At 33.1% G+C, this 22152-nt stretch overlaps 2 protein-coding genes and 1 long non-coding RNA gene across 7 annotated transcripts in view; 2 read left to right on the top strand and 1 right to left on the bottom strand.

The window, feature by feature from the left end:
* chas (chascon) overlaps nt 1-11056 on the top strand; it is a 155105-nt gene extending 144049 nt beyond the window's left edge. For all 5 annotated transcript variants that reach the window (XM_088183515.1, XM_088183516.1, XM_088183517.1 and 2 more), the window contains one exon: nt 9184-11056. In XM_088183515.1, coding sequence (XP_088039641.1) covers nt 9184-10441 — 1258 coding nt within the window. In that variant the 3' untranslated portion in view covers nt 10442-11056. The remainder of the gene's footprint in view (nt 1-9183) is intronic.
* Nucleotides 11057-14247: 3191 nt separating this feature from the next.
* On the bottom strand, nt 14248-21655 carry lwr (ubiquitin conjugating enzyme lesswright). Its single transcript, XM_088183521.1, has 5 exons — nt 21575-21655; nt 21430-21498; nt 15234-15317; nt 14890-15152; nt 14248-14756 (listed from the first exon to the last, which is right to left on the bottom strand). The coding sequence occupies exons 2-5, from the start codon at nt 21493-21495 to the stop codon at nt 14690-14692; spliced, it is 480 nt and encodes a 159-aa protein (XP_088039647.1). The 5' UTR covers nt 21496-21498; nt 21575-21655; the 3' UTR covers nt 14248-14689.
* On the top strand, nt 16431-18357 carry LOC148237010 (uncharacterized). The gene is made up of 2 exons (XR_015809179.1): nt 16431-17915; nt 18222-18357. It is a non-coding gene; the product is annotated as an uncharacterized LOC148237010 (long non-coding RNA).
* Nucleotides 21656-22152: the final 497 nt, after the last annotated feature.

The following is a 22152-nucleotide window of genomic DNA, read 5'->3' as shown; positions in this document are numbered from 1 at the left end:
TCAATTATGCAAACATATTCTTATAAACGCGCATTATTTATGGCAAGCTCTATGAGTAGTTTTGAGCGCTGAGGTCTTAAGCCACAAAGGTTAAGAATAAAGGACGTAATCGTGATTCTATAGGGCACTCTACAGCCCACAGCTTAAAATTATTGATCACCGATTGTCGACATGACCTCTTACCAACTTAAACAAATAAAAATATTCAAGTGCTTTGAGCAAAAAAACATAGTACTTCTCTGCCATTTTATTATTTTTTGTTTGATACAAATACAGATACAAACAGTACTCCATTTTATTAAATTATCTGAGTAATTTCCTCTCAATCTTTTCTATAACAAAATGTACTTAAAAATAGTTTTTAGACAACGGAGTCATATTTAAGTTATATGTTTTATAGAAATATATATTATGTGTAGTCATTTCCAGAAAAAGTCAAAAATATTTTTAACAGTGTTATATGTACATTTTTTATTATCATGAATGTTGATTATTTATATTGTTCTTTTCAGTACGTTTTAATGAAATTTGTGTATTTTTATCTGAAAACGATTCAGCCGTATATTTTCAATGTTACTTCATCCAATACTAAATGCCCACGCTTTCGTGGCTTCAATTCATTGATGGTTTTAGTATTACCATGTATGGTCGCTTCAAAGCTTTCATCTGATAAAAGCTTATCGAAAACATAAAAAATATCAAATTACATTACCGCACCTAAGCATTTTATATTCAAACATAAAAGTGTTACATACCGAACCATATTTTCTCTCATGATAATAAATTCACAATGGAATTCCGCTGAAACGCGCATAAAGTAGTCTTAAAAAATATTAATTCCAGTCGCCTTTTTCAGTAGCTGGCTTCGTAAATTTCGCAACAATCGAAACGAGGCGGTTTTCGGAACTGGTTCTCGCGCCAAACAATGTGCTTCAGTTTTGTTTCAATTGCAAATTAAAAGCTGTTTGAAAATTTTTGCGTCTCTGTACCTCTTTCTGCCCACTCCTGTTTGGGACGAGTGGGACGACAAAGCGTCTACCTATCATTATCTCGTAGTTGTCTCCTCGCGACCAGCACACCTTCACCTTGGTGGACCAAATAAGGTCACGTCGTCGGCCTGCAAGGGATTACACTGGAAAATATGTGTTTTGTATTGTGCCTTGTCCGATAATGCCATAAATGAATCGGATCGTCGATTGAATCATCTGGTTATGATCTAAGATCGAGATTTCGAATCCATTTTTGGTCGATATTCTAAATTGTATCTATTAACATATTGTGTGGGTCGCGAAATATGTTTAACAATAACAATATTTATACATATTTATACGCAATTTTAAATATAAAAATAATCTTTCGATGATATAAAATCATTATGCATATTCTATAGATAAATAGGGCATCGATATATTGTCGACGCCACCCTCAGGCAATTTAAAAAAATACTACATTAAATACACGCTTCATTGTAAATGCAATAAAACATACCATCACTGATACATATTATACATATTCTAAGTTCTTAATTGTCACAAGAGAACCCAAATTGGATCCTTCTTTTACTCCAAAACGAAACTAATAAGCTTACAAGGGTCGAAAAATCAAAGTTGCTTAGCTTCCAAAAAAAATAAGTTAATGACGAACCTTGTCGAATGATTTTTAAAAGTCAGTTGAGACTATGTCAACTTGGGCTTTAGAATCGATATACTTTGTCACCGCATTGACGAGAGGAATAGGAAATTGCCGTGGAATGAACCGGACGAAACCCGCGTTATTGCCCCAGTAGAACCTGCTAATAGTGATTATATTATAGATGTGTTTGTATAAAATTATATAAACAATGAGAATAATCTACAGCACCTTTAAATCCATTGTCTTTTATATTTAAGCTACTGATCTTGAATATTATTCAATACTTAATTAATAAATTTACTCTCTACCCATCGCTTTTAATATTCAAGTTGTTGATCACTACATTATTAGTAAAAAGAGGAATTCATACTAATTTATACAAAAACCGCTATAATGAGACATGTATTTAAATAAAAAACGTTGTTAATGCTTTTTTATATATTATGTTGTGTATGACATTGAAGGTACACAACTTAAAAACGATGCATCCTGCACATAAAAAATAACTATAAACCATAAAATATGTTTGCTGAAACCACAAATACTCTCGTATGGTGAGCTGTGTAGTCATGAAATTTGGTAACACCGCTTATTTTGTCTGGATAATCAAAGCAACTATTTTAGGATCGCAGTGTCATTTATATTATGAAATGCGAATTTAAATACTTAAGACACTGCGTCGTTTTATTGCGTAACCGGTTCTTGCTAAATGGATAATATAATTAATATATAAACGAAGATGGTAACAAAAAAATTAAAGATGTTTATTTATCAAGCTCATGTTAACTCCCAATAAAATAAAAAAATCATATGCTAATATAAAAAAATATACGAAAGGAATTAAATATATTTTGCTAAACTAATAAAACAATCATAACTCGTTTTGCAACTTTTAAAACTAATTCGTTCCATTTTAATTCGATTATAATTCTCTAACAATATCTGTACAATAATTTTAATAAAAATATAAATACAGTATTATTTATAAAAGTTAGACTTGTGTCAAAAACATATTTGCACATCCTTTTTTGTGCGAGTTCAAATTGAAATATTAAGCGGCATAGCTTACGAGAAATATGAATTTGGGATTTGGCGATGATACTATTAGTCAAAGAACTATGAAGCGATGGTTCGAGAATTTCATACTGGGGATATTTAACATATTATGTCATGTAAAAAACCTTTGTTGATGTTAATTAAAAAATATTGATCCACAAATAATTAATATATTTGCAATCATTTTATTGCATCTGGATGCCATAGGAAAGGTGAAAAATAGACAAATGGGTTCTGCACGAACTGACTGAAAAGCTCATTAGTTGTCATAAAAAGCGATGAGAAATATTATCTCTACGATATCCAGAAGAGATTCGGACAGTGGTTAGATAGCAAAAAAGCTCTGAAAGCAACCAATATATCTCAACCGCTCACCCAGCCGTCACAAGCTGGGTGCCCACCCAAAGGGTTGGACTTATAGGGTCTTATTACCGGTAACGTTGTGGTGCACGCAATGGATTCCATGTAGTTAAACTTCAGTGGCATTATGGAGAAAATATGAATCGATTATTTATTAAACTAAGGCAGAATTATGTTATAGGAAATATAAAACATGCATAGAAAATTAACCATTAAACACCGTTGTTTCTAGACACAATTATAAAAGCTTTTGACGAGCTTACAGCCTCTAAAAATTAATATTTTTATTATATAATATAAACAAAGAATATATTCGTTGTTAAATTTTTGGTAAAATACCATTTATAGTATTTAATATCTCACTCAATAATCTGCCACTATATATAAAATAACATAATTTTTCTGCGCTTCGTCTTTATTTTAACAAAAACGAGCTATTTCTCAACAGAATAGAAAGCAGATTCGCACAATGGTTGGTCAAAAATAAAGCCCAAAGCAATTCGCAAAACCGAACCAACATGGTAGCTCAGTGGTATAAGTAGGTGACTAATATCCGAAAGACGTGGGCTAGAACCCCATATGAACCTTATTGTTCTTTTAATTTAAAATTTAATAATCGTGACTGGAAGATCAAATTTAGTGATTATTAAATATTTATAATTATGATCGATCATCAAAGATTAGGTTTTCCTAGATTTTCCTAGACTCATGGAGAAACATCGTGATTATTAATTAGATTTGGGCTGTACATATTAGGTACAAAGAATTCTCAGTTCATAAAGAATAATATATATTATTAGCAAGAACATTTTTAATCAATGATAGGTAGAGGCATACGGACTAATTTTTTTTAAACATACATATTTTATTAGGAATGGTTGGCGTTATATTTATATAGGTTAAGAAATGAATAATTTTTAAGTAATTTTTAGATCTACAGAGCCAAGTGTTAAAACACATTTATGGCAAGTACGTGTTAGCTATGTAGTTTAACACAAATCAAGTTGTTTGCTTACTGCTTCTACATTTTTAAACATTTTTCTTTTATTAAAAATGATAATTAAAATATAAATTTTATGAATATTTATCGATCAATATAATACACCATAGTCTATAAATTATTCTACAATAATAACATGTGTGATGCAGACAAGTTGTCTGTTTCTTAATTGGCCGTCCAGATAAGCCTATAATTTACCGTCAATAATGAATAATTGATATCGACCGGAAAACGTCAGAGAACGAGGAAAAACAAATATGTTAAATCAAAATAGCTTCAACTACAATTTATATGTAGTCATGATTCTTAAGTAAAAAAATGTGATTTAGACATCATTAAATCCGACAGATTTTCTTAACGAGCTAGCCGTAGGAAAACGCAATATCATAATATAAAACCAACACTGACGCCCATGCACATACGCGAAGGTCTCTGCGGAAAAATAATTTATGAAAAATCTATACGCGTTTAGTTTTTGATATAATTTATTAATGGCAATGTAAAGCCGCGATTCGAGCAGATGTAATTGCACATTTGCTTCAATTAAGCGTCCCACGCGAACGTATCAACTTGACGTTTATCCGCAGCCATTCAACAATGAGACGCCATAAATCAGACGGTGACCTTGGTCGACCTTGAGGAGACCTGTTGCATTCTTGTTGAAATCTTATTGGCAAATTTTCCGCGATGTTTGCATATTATCGTTTATGAAACATAAAAACTTAAGCCAAGCTAAATTTTATTTGTAAGAGTTTTGTTTTGTCAAACTAATATTTATAGCAATAGATTTTCTTGAATGATAACATAACTGAATATAGATCTTACCTTACGTTGCACTGTCAAGGATTTAATAATCGTACATTTTAGCACTATAATAATAATATTCTCTGTTGTCCGAAACACGACGGCGGCCTATATCACAAGTAATACTTCATAAGTATTTTAAAAATTTTAATGCACCTTAGCGTGACATTGATTTTTCCGGACAGGATTTTTGCGAACATAGATTATTCCAAACAAAAATAATTTTCAATATTATATTAAAAAAGATTTAGGTAAACATTTGGATTGTTTAATTTTTAACTGCCGAATTCAATGTAGCAATCAACTTGAATTTAATCAAATGAATCAATATTTTTACTTCGTGAAAAAATATATAAAAAATCATATGTATAATTTTGCTACAGGTGTAAAAATTTGCTTTTGATATTTTAAAAATTTAAATCAGTAGTTAAAAATTCAACAATCTAAATGTTTACCTTAAATATGTTTTTTTTTATATTTAATATTAACAATATTTTTTTGTCCGGAATAATCTATGTCCGAAAGAATCAGTGTCCGCAAATATCTTGTCCGGAAAAATTAGTGTCCGGAAAGATCGTGTTCGCAATAATTCTGTCCGTAAAAATACTAGCTCATTTTTGCAAAGCTTTAACTTTATGAAATGCGGGTTTGAAGTCCAGGTTAAACCGGCTGGAGGTTTTTTGCATCTCGGGAAAATATTACCTCCTCCCCCGAAACCTAGGTAGAAATAATAATTTTAAAAATAAACATGCCGAAATCAGGATATCTGAGCCGGCCCTTGGTTAAAATACTTGTAGGCGAATTCAATCGCATTATAGTGTATTCTTTAGCATTGGCACCGACTGTATTGACAGACCCCTCTTATAAAAGTACATTACTGCGAGTGCTTCTAATCCGTTCCACTATTTGATCAGTAAAATTACACTTAGAGAAACATTTTTTTCAATCTTTTTATAGAACTCAATGTAGTCTACAACTTTGCATTCAAACATTTGCCATTTTGTACAAATTAAATTTTTTATCGATCCTATTAAAACCTCCTTATACGTAGCTTTATAAAAGCTTTAAAAAAATAAGACCGTTCGAGAACGAAAAATTTACTTAATTTCTAAAGTAGAAGTTCATGGCAAACTTTATCGAGTGATTTTTTGCGGTATAGACTACATTGATATGTATTTCAAAGTCGAGGGACTTGTCATCATCTTAGAAACGCACAAGAGGTTAGTAACCATGAAACGACCCAAACGAAACCCGCGTTGCTAGTCTACTAGCGCCTTCTGACAGTAATTGTGGATATATTTTAATAAACATTAATATAACATATAAAAGTTTCCGCAGCTTAAATAATGATTTCATCTAAGTAACTGTGTAGTTTTATAATAAAATTTAATGAACGATTTTAAAGTTGAATAATTCTAGTTACACTACTGGTACTGATATTATATTCTCACCTTATAGAATCAGATTAGCAACCTTTCTTATTTATACTATACAGTGTACTAGTTTCATACACATACCTAGTATACGCCTATTAAATAAAACAACATTATCGACGGTTTCTCAAATATTTTTTTGTTCACGGTTACCTCATTGGCTATGAATTCCATATGAAAAAAATAAACATTTCCCATTTCGCGGTCGATTTGAATTATGAAAGTCTCAGAAGTAAAAGTTGAAGCCGCAAGTGGCACAATGAACTATCGAACCAAACGTTCGATGTTCGATCATATACCTCGAGGGGAGCAAACAAAAAAATGTTGTTATTAATCCGTCAATGTATGTAGGCTTTAAGCGTAAAAACAAGTATTGTGCTCGGCTTTATCGGCTTCGAAAGTCTCAAATAAATAGCTTTGAATGTGGGACGGACTTTTCGATCTGATCGTCGATTGATTGAGTGAAAAAAGGATGCTGAGCATAAAACGATAATGGCTCATAATTGAGGTCGTAAATGATGTGAAAATTTCAAAGGCATTCTCGGTTCTTTTTAGAGCTTTTCGAAGCTAAATTTGCATGATTAAGAACGGTTTGAGGCGTTGGAACAAATTTAACCTTGATTTTTGAACCGGTAAATTAGTCATATTAGCGTCATTAATTTTAATTTTATAGGACTAAAAATATTTTTTAATGCCCAATGTTCCACTTGCTAAAAGCAACCCTGATAATACGCATTTAAGGTACGTAAATATATTACTACCATTATATTTTATATACCAATATAACTGAGCAAAAAACGTAATAAAAATTTATGGTATATTAAACAAATGTGGGGTAATATCGAACAAATAATAAATTAATAAACGAAAGCATAAATAATTTAACATATGGGATGTGTGTCTTTATATTTACAATTAATGATAATGTTGCCGTTTTAAATTTATACCATGCGTGGGGTGGAGTTATATACATTTTAAGTCATGCTAAAATACATATATTTTTTTACCCATACCCATTAATTTATTTATTAAAGCGTTAAGCAATTAATTATATTTTTGCTGTGTAGACCACAAATATATATTTTATTAATCGCTTTAGCTCGCTAATTGACCTGTTACGACCAAAACGTTGTCAATAGCGCGAAACTGTTTATGGCCATATGCAAATATTTTGTGACCATACGCTTTTGGTCATAACGCACACCATAATCGTTTAAAACGAACATTTTTAGAGGCGGCTGCCTACAAATTGCTACCTTAAAACCAGTTTCCTACTTGCATTTTACCAAGTCAGATTCGTAAGGCAAAAGTTCAAATTAAGAAGGAAAATTGAAAAAAACATTGAAGTTTTTTCTTTTATTTTTGACGAATATGGTGTTTGAATGAATAATCAGAAATCAACAATCATAACGTTTCTAAGAATATATTTAATTCTTTAGTTCTATTTATAATAATATTTTTAATATTTTAATTTACTCATCTCGTATATTGCTCTATAGTTAGTCTGCACTTTGATACTTAACTGCTTTAAATATATGATTCTTACCGATATTACTACGGACTTCTGATATGAGAGGAGTGGACAAAGTATATTCAAAGCGAATTTTGGTCAATAGGATAGTTACCGAGCGTTCCCACTGCACCGGCACCGACACGATTTTATTGCTTTTGACGTGGACTTTTGGCTTCTGAGAAGGGATAATTGGTTTTTGCGGCCTTCTAATGGTCAAAAATCGGTTTAGATATGCTTCACTTCAACCGATTCCCACTTACTGTAAGTCGTAATATTGTTTAAAATGTCTGAAAAATATGAATGCTATTTAACCGATCACTTCCACTGCGCTGACATGATTTTATTGCTTTTGGTATGGATTCTAAACAGGGATTTCATTTGCTCCCCTTGAATTTGGCCAGAAAAATGGATGTCATTTAATAAAATACTACGAATTTTAATAAAATCGAAATATTAAAATAAGCAATTACTGAAAAGCCAGTTTTTGCCCCCCTTCTCCTCATGGAAAAATCTGAAATAACGTTCTTGATCTTTGACGATCAACTGGAGTGATAATTATAAAATAATTAATAATTCTAATTAAATGAAAACAATAAAAAAATAAAATAGCCAGGTTTCAAATGGGATTCGAACCCAAAACTTTCAGGTATTAGTCACCGACTGATACCGCTATCGTGCTGATTTATATACTCCGCACGTAGCTAGCGACATAAGAGCTACGAGAAAAGCATTCACTCGTTGGTGACTATTACCTAAAAGATATGGGTTCGAATCCCATGTAAACCACTGTTTTTTAATTTCAAAATTAATGATAATCATATGCTTATACTAGTACTTATAACTCTGATTAGGTTTTCTTGGATTTTTCTAATCTCACGGATGAATTTCCTAATTGTGATGATTAAATATGGTCAACCTAGATCTTACAAATTCTCTAATAATGATTTAATTTAACTCAATTAAAAAAATATAAAACTTTTTTACAGACCCAAACATTTTTAAAATCCTGAAGTTATGGTAAATCTAAGAGCGGCCGTAAAACCTGTGTTAACAACCTTCCTTGGTATGTGCAAATAAGGCCGTCTGGTTTTAAAAATAAATGCAAAATACTAAAAACGACTAGTGTGTCTTTCTCAGTACATGCAAAAAAGTGGAAGACCTTGCAATTGGTGCGTTTTTCTAAGTACGTGTGTATAGAATTACCAATGCGTTTTCTCAATCCTCAAAAGGGCCAAGAATGAGTCATACCGCCATCATGGTCATTCATCATAACGAATGGAACCGATACACTTGATGCATTATGCAATTGCCTTAACAATAAATAGTGACTCACCACATATTATATTACATAACAATATGCTGACATTTTTTTAATTGTTTTTCAGATCTAACTTCACGACTACCTTGGGCAGATTCAGTAAATCTACCAGTCGTCTCACAAGCAACGGCTATGCAGCAGATGACTATTCGCGCAGCTCTCAAACCCTACCTCGAAAATTAGCAGACGAACCGCTTCAATCCAAGTCTTATCATCAGTCGACAGCTGCAAGAAACTGGGAAAACGATCGACTCACAAACAACAAGAGATCATCGAGCACCATTAATGTATCAATTGTCAATGTCACTCCTCCGTCGTCGTCCATTGGAGTCAATAGACCGCCGACTAGTACGCCACTTCAAGGACCGGTGAAACCAGCGAGGACCTATAAAGCGCTGAATAGAAGCAAAAGCTTCAACGTACATGCCATGGAACCTTTAAACGATACGCCAAAATCAAGTTACTTTGGCAACTCAAATAGGTTGAACGGAAATGTTTATAAATCAAACCCACACTTGAGCCGTTTAGATGAAACGCCAGAGCAGTTGAAGAGTCCAGGAATTGTATCTATAATCAGTAGAAGTCAGAGAGATCTCTCGAACGCTGTAGAAGAAGAGAAAAAAGATAATTTATATAATTCACGCTTTACTAAGAAGACGTCTTACACAAACGGTTATCAAAAACCTCAAGAGAATGGAATAGTTAACGATAAGAAGAAGATTTTCATGAAAGGATTATTAGAGAGGGCTCCTGAATTATATCATGAATTAAATCATGATGAAACTGATGGTGTAAACGGTAGGAGTAAGTCTCCTGCGCCGATTTATAGCACTCCTGTAAAGAACGGTTTTAAGAAGACGGGCTATGAAGATAATTATGCGTATAGACGAGACTCAAATTCGCCTTATAGACCGTTGAATGGTGTAGATAAATTTAAATCGTCTGAAGGTTATAACAATGGAGCTCCTGGTTATAATATGGCAAGGAGAGGCAGTGGAAACAGCGACAATTTTTCAGAAACGTACCGCACTACCTCAAGATCGGACGATCCGAAACGACCGAGCGTCACAAACAGAGTACAAACCATTTCAAAGAAGACTATACCGTCCAAAGACGGAAGGTCGAAAGAGACTATAGAGTCGACTGAGACCACCACGATCACCAAGAGTCGTTACGTCGGGGAACCAATGTCTAATTTAAAATACATAGAGAACGGAGGAAGGATTAACGGTTTAGAGCCGCATCGGAGAGGTAGCGGAGCATACTTGAACGATAGGCGTGGTAGCAACGGAGTGGTCATCGAAGTCAGAGATTACAGGAAATGAAGAGAGTGACACATCAATAAGTGATTGAACAAAGAGACAATTGTCGCGAATGGGCGTACACACATGAAATTAACGACACTAAATGTGTGTTAGTATATGTATCTTGTTAATAATAATGGCCATAAACCGTAACATTGTTATTTATGTATAAAATTATTAATAATATAATTTTCCATGATTGGTAGGTTAAATAAAAAATTATTAATATAGTCGATATTTATGGTAAAATTTTATTTACCGAGCAATTAAATGAAATCACTAATATATTATCTATAAAAATGTATGTTATTGTGACTAAATTATTTGCAATTTTATAACTGCATACTTATCATTAAACATTGTTACTAAAGTTCTGAAATTTTAACTCTTCGCATCGTTCTACAGATGCGTTCGCTTAAGTCATGTAAAAATGTAACATTGAGTCAAGAATTATTTTAAAAACAGTGCCTTCAAAAGTATATTTTAACGTTTTGATGTAATCAATAAGATAATATATGAATAAAAAATATACGGTGCATCTGCGAATGCGTATGTTACATATATTATAAATATACAAACAATAAAGTTGGTCTTTGTAAATGTGCCAAATTGAAAACGATTAAACTTTTTTCCATATATGCATTTTTTATTTTAATTATAGTAGATAAATATTTAATTAAATTCAGTCATCCATAATTAGATATTTTAACACGCAAATATTAATTGTATAGTTTCCTACCTGCATTAAAATAATACATCAAGCAGAAAATATAAATACTTGTAAAACAAAAAAAATCTTACAAAAGCATCTGAGACGACACAATTAAAATAACAAATTTTGGTGATATTATTGTTGTTTATAAAAAAATTCGGTGCATTCTTCAACGTAAAACAAGTTCAGGAGTCAGAGAAAAAGACGTAGCCAAAAAATATTACTGTTTTATTTTCGAATTTTGCCATCTGAAAATAAATCAGTGTATTCTTTAAACGGTCCGTTAGTCAGATACTAGATAACAAAACTGTTTTTTGATGTAATGGAATGTACGGCATTTTCCATTTATACTTTATAATTGGTTGTTGACATGATGAAAAAAGAAGGTAAGTGAGATTTCGCTTTCCTCCCCATTGACAAAAAGAGTATAAAAGTAAAAAGTTTACATCAGACATTCAGTTCGTTAGAGTGCATTCATCAGTTGGGTCGGATTTGGTGAAGAGCCATGTTGAGCAGCTATGATAAAATTCAAGTCTTGAGATGACCCGGCTACTCTTTGATGCAGAACTGGTATGGGTGATATAATTATAATTTCGTAAACTAAATTAATTTAATATATCACTGACCAGGGTTTTTTTCTCTTTTTTATTTATGTTTCAAAAGCAATTGTTACTAAATGCACGTGAGTAGCGATTGACAATGTGCGGAAAATTTTACTTCTTTATTTTTACAAAAAAGTCATGACATTATTTTCATTTCCTTTATTTTTTAGTGTTAAGCTTAACCCCAAGTTTAAAAATGAAAGAAAATTTCAGTTACTTCTCAACTGCCGGTCCCACTAAAAAAAGGTCCATAACAGTAACGGAAATGACGAGAGAAAACATGGAAATATTGGTGCAATTTGATGATTCTGAATCATCTTAAGCTGATCTTGAGGAGCAAGGCCGAACTCAAACTGATTAGATAAAAAAAAACGATTTTTGCCCAAAAAATCTTGGCTGCACACTTTGTAGAAACGTTGAAATTTTGGAACTGAAATGACGATGGGAATGTAAATTTCCAAAGAATGGACCATCAAAGAAACTACATATTCTGGGAAAGATGGGAAGCTTTAATTGATCGATCACAGAAAATCAATTAAAGCTTCGCCGACACGATTTTATTGCTTTTGCCGTGGATTTTTGACTTCTGAGAAGGGATAATTGTTTTTTGCCCTCTCCTATTGGCCAAAATTCAGTTTAGATGTGCTTGATTTGATTAAAAAGTCAAACTAAGCTGGTTTTCTTCAAGTTTCTGGTTCAACCTCTCTAATCGTTGACAATAAACCTCTGTAGTAATCATATAACTTGGTCTTAGAGAATATAGGTGTCGAAAATTCATGAAATATATTGGTTTTCACTATATAATTTTAATTAGGTAATAATAAACAGAATTGAGTTGCAATAAAAATAAGATACTTGTTAGTTAGCACGGCGCCATGCTCAAAAACCACCAGTTGTACTCCCAATCGCGTTCTTCATGACTAGCGTGGTCTCACTGCGGTGCACATGTGTCCCTTAGCCTAGGTGCATTCGCGCGCTTATGAATTTGAAGCGGTCGCAGTTACGCTTCTATATTTGTAGTTATCGGCGGGTCCGGTTGACGATCTGTGATAGGACGTTTGTACAGCGAACTGTACAAAGTGGCCCTTATGAAATCTTCCGGTATGTTCTTGACGCGTGTTGACTGGGATCCTTCGACAGTCGTCGATATTAATCCTCGAGCGCGTGTCCTGGAGATGGTTGCTCAGACAGGAGGCGAGTGTAGTTCAGTGAGTTGCTGAGTCGAATGTTGAATGCGAGCTTTTTGGCACCGCCTTATAATCCCAGTCGGGTGCGTAACAGTATCCCCACTCCGCGCGTTGCTTGCGGTGGCGGGGGTGCGGTGTAGTTGTACAACGCCGCTTAGTCCGGGTGCACGGCTCAGCGGGACTTCACTTTCGCTTATGATGCGTCACGGACGGTCGTCTCGGGGTCCCCATAAATTTATTAAATGGAATGAAATATGAAAATATTTTATAGATAGTTGTTTTGCGACGGGGATGGTGACAGGTGGCAATTACACACAGACTGAGCCGCTGCAGTAATGTTTTATTGAATTATGAAGTGTTTATATGGTCAGTAAAGCGGACGCGAGACGATGCGTCCGAATGCACAAAAGATTGCCAGTCGAGAGAATAACCATCAGGCTAGTGCCACTCAAGTGCCGCCAAATTTAGGCCATAACAAATCTAGGCTCCCACAGTTGTCAAATTTAACAGTTGCGAAACGTCCATTTGCTGTTCAAACCCAAACCTAACTTAAACAAATATAATGGTTAATTTGTTTATGTTTGTGTTGTGGTTAAAACGCAGTGAGAAGTAACAACTGGTGGGTTTTGAGCGTTGCACAATGCTATCTAACAAGTACCAAAATAAGAAGTAAGTCTTAATCTTACCTTATTAAGGTCAATAATTAAAATAAATCCATTAAGTTAATTTATGAATTTTAAGCTCTCACCATTGATATATTTCCTAACGGGTCTCACTAACCTCTCATATGCAAAAAACCATCGTCCAAGACGTCAATCGACATTTTCATCCTGAAAATTATTTTAAAATTTGAATCAGCAGCAAATCAATAATGTACATTATAGTTACTCTTTGGTTTAACTTTTACCCATTAATGCACCTGATCTGGCGTTTTAGAATCTTTCTTTATGGAGCTCACCGAAAATGCAGCTAATTTGAAAAATGGTCCCGCGCGTAACCCACTCTAGCAATTTAAATATTGCGAAAATAAACTAGAACAATTTGTTAGATTATCTCATATTTACTGCTTTGCAGCTATGTGTACATATGAATAAAGTAACTATTGACCCAATTGACATTGATCTTTCCTAAAATTTAAATACATACATGCAACAAAGTTTATTCAATTTTTCTCAGACCACAATGTAAATTAAATTACACTAAGAATGCACAACTTTATGAAGCGAGAATGGGACGAAATATCTCTTATTTTTGCTATACTTAATAGGTAAGATTCCATTTAATATCAGTTATATGACAAAATTTAAAAAATAAAACACAGTTATATAGAAAAGATTAATCATATTTATTCCAAAAATCTTAAATAATTACAATTAAATATCTCACAGTTGATTGTAAAATTAAAAAGAATCAAATACAAAATTTCTACAGTACACAAAGTTAGATTGAAAGAAATTTGGTATTAGTTCTGAGGATTGTCCTAATCTCGACATGAAACTCAACTTTCTTATATATTTACAATTCAACATTGAGAGAGCGAGCGGTGAGAAAATAAAAAAAATAAAATCAAAACATTTGTTATTTATTTTATCTAATGAAAATTTTTTAGGTTCCATCTTTGTTTCGTCAATATGTGCAGTGAAATAAACGGCATAATCTAAAACTTCTTTGATTCTAAAATAATACAAATACTCATATTGACCGTAGATTAAAAGAAAATGAGTTCTCGAATTACATTACTTTCTAGACATATTTATATAAGAAATGATTATTCGGTGGCCGCCATTGCTCTAGCTTGAGCTCTAACTCGCTTGTCGTATTCCAATCTGTTCTGGCTGTAATTATTCAAGAAAAGTTAATACATAAATTACTATATCACTTAAAGTAGTTTTCCATGAAAACGCAACAATCTAAAGAATAACCATCCCGATTATTTTTTATAGTATATATTAAGGTAAACATTCTCACCAGTAGATAGTATAGGCTTCAGCTTGTGCGGGATCCTTAACGTTCGGTTCGTTTAATAAGTCTTGAATTCCCAATAATATTTGTTTAATCGTTATTGCTGGGCGCCAATCTTTTTCTTCATCCAGCAAAGAAAGGCATACTGTTCCGGAGGGATAAACGTTCGGGTGAAATAGGGGGGGTTCGAATTTGCATTTTGGGGGACTAGAGGGATAATCGTCTTTGAATATCATTCGCAGCTTATATAAACCACCTTCCCAGGGCGTCTGAAACGTTTTTAGGCGTTGAATGATAGAAATTAAAAAAAACGATCCGTTACAAGTAACAAAAGGTGCAGATATACTGACCGACTTCTTTCCGGGAATAGCGCATTCCCATGTCATTAAGTTTAATGTACCATCTGGGTTTTTCATTGGCCGAGCGACGAATCCCTGAAATGATTGAGAAAATATATTATATGTATTATTACACAATACTCTTTTAATTTTTCCATAATGTTAAATCAAGTCGCAGTTAACAATTTACACTGGATTTGTAAAAACATTTTTCCTGGTGAAACTTCGTTAAAAACATCTTTCCCTGTTGCATCCTAAATCCTCAAAAACCAAATATGATTAGTTAAAGGCTGATTAGCGGTTGTACTAAACATATACAATAAAAACGCTATTAATTTTTTTATTGTACTTGTATCATACCTTTCTGAATATCCCCTCACATATTCATGTTCCATTAACTATATCTTCTTAACTATTTTTATTATATAACTATTGTAGATACAAACAATGAGTAAATTTTCATGGCAAACAAAACATGTTTGCCATGCAAATTTAAATGCATTATTAGATGTTTTGTTTATCTACTGTGAGGTCATCGGTGTTTAATAATTTTACCAATGTTTATGCTTTATATCAATTATAGTGATAATGTCAATTCAAGGACATAAGTAGTTTGACACCACTGTTGTAGCACGTAGGATTGTATTTTAAAAAAATATATTTTTTAATATTTGAGTTAAATATTCACGCTTCAAAACAAACCATTGTGAGCAAAGATTTGCTACATCATTAAAAAAATATGACTAATTTACTACATGAAATGTTTTGTTAGCCATGCAATTATACTCATGTGTATCTAGTTATGCAAAAATAATAGAAATGCCGTGAAAATCTTGCATTTTTCTGTTCTATGGAAAGTACAGTTCATTTATAAACGAATCAGATATCCAAAATGTTGGGGATACACAGTTCAAATCGATAGATCTGCAGGTATACATTTTTACTGGTAATTTTAATTTCTGTTACTGCTTATATTATTGATTTTGCAATTGACAAATTACAATTTTTAGTCTTCTCTGAAAACCAATAAAAATATCTATTCTCACATAATTCTAAATAATACTAATAACATAAATGAAGCATTAAAATATGTCATTACCCAATATGTTCAACCATAAGATGAATTCTGCCTGAAACTATTATTTGAGAAAGGATTTTTTCAATTCGATGATAAGATTTATCACTGATGTGTTGTTTTATGGGTGTCAATTTTTTTTTTGCTTTTCTTGAGTGCAATACGACAGCATATTGAAATTAAATGACAACTATTGCATGGAAAAGTCCCAGTCAATTTGTTTATACTTGAAAATTTTCCATTGGCAGATTGTTAAAAAAAATGCATTTCCAACTATAATTTTTTTTAACATAAATCGAACCGTAAAATTGACAAGGATGTTCGAAAAAAAAAAACTTAATTTTCAATCATTACAATATTAATATATCACCAACAGGAAGTCAGATAATTGGTTTTAGTTGGATTAATGTTGGACGGCGAGAAACCAATTAATTGTCTTTACATCTTAATTTATTTGATGATTTTTTGTCACTATATATATAAGTGCAGATGATGCTTCTCGACCTTTCAGGGATACAAACAATTTATTTTCCTCCCTTCAAAGGTTGAAAGCAATTCATATGACTTTTAAAAGGTAAACATGTGTATGTGTATATATATTAAAATATTCATATACTATCATTTATTGATACAAAAAAAAAAGTTTTTTTAAGCTTAGAAGCCGAATTTACACAAAATTTGTTGATTTTTCAACAAAAACAGCAACTGTTGAATGATTTTAATTTGACATAAAATCATCGGTCCGACGTGGCATAATATTATGTATAGTAATCTATGTGTATGATTATGACATCGAAACAAAGGTCTCAATGTAAGAACAAAACAAACATGTCAAAATCGAACAAATGTCAATGTTATCCTCACTATATTTTCGATTATAATGTTGTATGTAACACATGAAAAAAATATTTAAATTTCATTTCCCCTTTGAATAGAGGATCAAAGCATCTTATTGTATATACATATAGAGATTGTAAAATGACATCATAATTTTTATCAATGTATAAAATCCATAAATTATATTTGATCCATATTAGCTGTTATAACCTGCTAACGACGATGAAGTTTAAACGATGCTATTAAATTTATTTGTAAATATTTTTTAAAATTAAAATAGAGGTAAATTAATTATGTTTCAATTTTGAATTTACACGACTAACGTCAAGCACTGCAGACCTTAAAATTATGCATAAGCGATAAAAAAAGCCACTACCTATGCAACAACTTAATTACGTTAACAAGGATTTTCTAAATGAACATAAGAAAAAAGTACAGGAATCGATTAAAACCCCTCACAGTATTCAAATTGCTTTGGCACCAAAGTCCAAATTTCGACATATTTGTGACTAAAATAAAAATAGTTCGCAACCTCTGATTATTTCAAGTCAGTGATTAAAAAAAATTATAACAAAGTTGACCTTTCATGTATGAAATTTTGTGTTTTTAACCATCTAAATGAAGATCTTTCAACTTGAGAATTTTGATAGTTTCATAAACTTTACTTCTGATTTATTAACAGATTAGGTTTTCCTTTTCACACAGATGACTATTGTGATGAATAATAAAATTAAATTAGGCATAGTAACATCTATTGATTGAAAATAATTAATAAAATAGATGTCGTCATTGACTTTGGTCTGGTGTCTCACTAAATACTTAGTAATTGATTGTGTTGACCCAGTCGAAACAGAAGATTTACAATAGAATAAATGATGACGAATCATGCTCCAATTCATGTTTGTAAAATAAAATTAAAAAAAATAAGCTTAAAAAAAAGGTCACCTCAGATATTTTTGTTCATGTTACAAACGATAATGTTCGAGGTGACCTTAACCAGCGCTGTCCAACTTCTCTTAGTCTGCAGGCCATTTTTTGCAAACATTTCGGAGAACAAAAGGTCTTTGTTGTTGGGAATTTAAAAAAAGGTCACCTCGGACATTATTGTTTATAGCACAAACAAAAATATCTGAGGTGACCTTTTTTTTAGATCCCAACAGCAAAGACCTTTTGTTCTCCGAAATGTTTGTAAAAAATGGCCCACGGACTAAGAGAAGTTGGATAGCGCTGGTTAAGGCTCGGTCGCACAGAAAGCAGTCTGTCGCGGCGGGAAGCGATCTGCGATATGGGGACGTCACATAGGATGCGATACCTTGTGCGAACAATCCAGTCCGAGGCTGGTTGCGTCCGAGAGAAATAGTAGTGCATTTTCAAAATAATTTGTGTTTCATATTGCTAATGAGTATGAGCTCAGATAAAGAACAACTCCTTCTGTTGGGTGCATGGAATTAATAAGAAAAGAAAACAATTGAGTGAATACCATCGATTATGTATAGAACTGGAGTCACATGAAGATAGAGTTTTCAAGTTTATTCGTATGAATAATTCAATTTCGTCACTCATTTTTAGGCGGTCACTAGAAAAATATGTAATTTTGTACTACCGGATCGCTTGTCGCGACAGAGTCTAGCAGAGTTCAGTAGACCGCGTTCTGTCGGACAGAGTTGATGCAACATCACATCATTCAACCAGACGGCACTGGTCATGCTTGCCGCCGCGACAGACCGCTTTCTGTGTGGCCGAGCCTTTATGCTTTCACTACTCTCTGGAAGTTGTCCGAACCGAAGCTACAACTGAAGTCAGCCGAGATCTACGACTTCGAGTAGCACCCACACTGTCAGGGATTTCATATGCGCGCGTTTCGCGCGTGGATGACGTCTGGGCGGCGGCTGCTGTCAACTAATGCACTGCACACGTACAGCCGGCATAATTGCGCGCGATCGAAAAAAGTGCCAAATAATCGCAATTTTTAAATTGTCATATTATTAATAAAAACTTTTCGGTGGTAAATATTCAATTTACACAAATTTTTTGTCGGCTTTTGCAAAATGCCATAAGGCATAAAAATTATGCTTCAGAATACAAACACCACATGTGTGACTATCCTAGAAGTTGTCGCCATCGATTCTAAATAGGAATTCGTTATAGTGCGACATTTATATAAACCGATCTAGGAAAAGACACAAAGATATTCGAAACAATTTTTTTAACAAAATCAAGTACCACTAATTATTTTTTAATTATTTAATTTTATATGAAAAAAATATATAATAACGATATCTGTTAGAAGAATATACTATCAAAAATATAATTAATCCCTTTTCGTGCCCTAAAATATTCAAAGATGTCAGTAAGTCTGTTAAAGATCGAGTTTCATAAAAGCATGTTAGCATGCGTCCCGTTGTAGGATCAAGTCCCCAATAAGCATGTGGTATTATAACTTGACCACGTTGCACCGCTCGTTGTGTGTGCAAACCATAGGACTATCTCAGTTTGCGAACCACCACGTCATTATCTCCCTCACTGTCGTCACTTAATACGCGAGAGAGCGAAAGGGGAAGTATCTCACTGCTCCTGCTCGAAAGAGCAACTCCGAATTCGGTCCCTTTGACTCGGAAAAAATGCCGACAATGTTCGGAAGCGCTCGAAGCTACTGAATTACCCCCAGTTTACTTCCCGTTCTCGGTAACCTCGGACAACTTCCGAGAGATTTTAGAGCAGGCAGAACCGAACTCGACCGAAGTAACCCACTATATTCTCTATCCTTGGCCAACTTCCAGAGAATGTAGTGCAGGCATTAAGGTTATGATATTGAAACAAAGGTCTAACATTCTCAACGGTAGCGCCTTGAAGAGCCAATACAAATAAAAGCAAGCATTCTCCATAAATTTGTGACTAGATGTCCCGGATTGTGCAGAACTGTCCTGGGTTTAAGTTGTTCATCTTGCATTGAACATCAGCACAGAACAGATGCAATAAGTGCAATTTTTCTAATTCACATTAAGAATATTTAAAATATTAAAAGTAGAAATTATAAAAATTCACTCTGTGGAAAAATACTTAATAATATTTAATTATTTACATATCGTTGAATATTCTTCTAATTATATACCCATTTAGGTGTTGAAACTGTTATTTTTTATGTTTATATAATATATGTACAATATTTTTTATATATCTGTGATTTTTTCTTTAAAAAGAAGTTTTATTTATTTTTAGCACATAACTTATTAATTAGTTAACGTTTTATCTTCAAATTTAAAATATAGTTTCGTAATGATTGTTTTTATATTCACAATGATTAAATGAGCAATTGTCGAACTGTGAATTGCATACCAATAAAATAAAAAATAAATTTACATATAAAAACGATGGATTAAGATAAAATATTTTACTTATTTTTAAAACAACAAATATCAAACTTTGTGAACTCTATGATAATTCCTTTATTTTTAACACTTTACGGACGATCTACGTTCAACTTTGATACATATTTATATTTCTGCATTTCTTTCTCTTGGAAAAGAGGTATTTTTATTTATTTTAATTAAAGTTTTTTGCACACGTATTTTTTAATGATTTTTAAATATTGTATAAATGTATGGATGAACAATCAAAAATGGCTCACACCAATGTTCCACACTCCAACCAAACACATCTGGTCAGTTTGAATTCAAAGAAGTATTATCTTTTAGATTTATGCAGTCTGCGTAAGGTAATTCGAAAAACGATCGTAACTGTGTGTACAAGTTCACACGCCAATACTAATTCGTGAGTTTTTGGACTTAATGACACCACACCGTTGATACTGGAGCCACAATATTCACTAGATGAGTTTTTTTGATCACGCAGATAAAAAATATATTGAAAGTACGTTAGAGCAAAATTTGTGAGTGAGCTGAATACTATACCAAGTGAAGTTTAATTGACGAGAACTAATTAGAAATTGAAGAGTAATTACATATTTTTGATAAAAATAACTTCATATATAATACTCTCATTTTTGAAAATCACGGGCGTCCTTATATATACTATTATAAAAATATGAACACCCTAAAACAAAGGGGTCATTAACGATTATTTGTATTTGACGTTAGAATGTGAATAACGTGTTATTCTTTAGTTTGGAGCGTAACCTTAAAACAATGTAGACATAACCTCAAAAAGATGAGCAAACGGGTCGCTGACACATTGAAAACCGACGCATGTTTGGATGTTATCGCGCAGTCTGAGGCTGTGAAAGCTCGTTTCGAGCGCATCTAAATAATTTCCTAGGTCCAGAGAGACGATACTCACAAACGGATGGTCCCGGCGCCAGGCTTTCCTCTCTTCGGCTAGACGGGCGCTGGCGATTCCAGACATGACCTGCAATTACGGCAAGATACGTCAAAACTATTAAGGAAACGGTAACCGGGCGCAAAACGGCGCCAACGGTACTCACGGCGTGTAGGTTCGAGATGACAGATGAACGGACCGCGTCCCGCCCGCTAGGCCGTCAGCACTGAGAGCGCCGCCGGAAAACAAGATGGCCGACCCCACGCCATTCAAATTCTTTTTACTATTCGCCTAAACGCTGATTATAAATTTCAAAATACATTTTTATCCAAGATTATATTTTTACATTAATCAATACTCATTTATACACATATAAAATTCAGTTTAAATAATAGAAAATTACATTTTTTAAATTGACAACAAAAATTGCGTCGGTAATGAAGGGCGCCGCTATACCGACGAGGGCGCATGCGCTTGTTGCGCCGGTGACGAAAAAATGTGAGATAGAGTCCCGCTCAAATTGAGGCGGTTGCAGCTCAGAAAACCACGCGTCTACAATTTAACCTTTCATCATATTATGCCAATATCTTCATAAATATGTCATATTTTAGCTATTTCTCCGTAATATACTTACATAGTAATTATTGTTGACCGTAATAAAAATAAATATTCTGTCACTAATAATTCGGAGCCGCGGGTTTGTATATCGCAGCCGACTTGAAATCAGGACGTCGAACCGTTATT

This window comes from Plectrocnemia conspersa, unplaced genomic scaffold (genome assembly GCF_051122295.1).
Source record: "Plectrocnemia conspersa isolate PC_06_02 unplaced genomic scaffold, ASM5112229v1 ptg000003l, whole genome shotgun sequence".
NCBI lineage: Eukaryota > Metazoa > Arthropoda > Insecta > Trichoptera > Polycentropodidae > Plectrocnemia > Plectrocnemia conspersa.
Note: the sequence above shows the minus strand (reverse complement) of the source record. Positions and strands in the feature narration are given on the sequence as shown.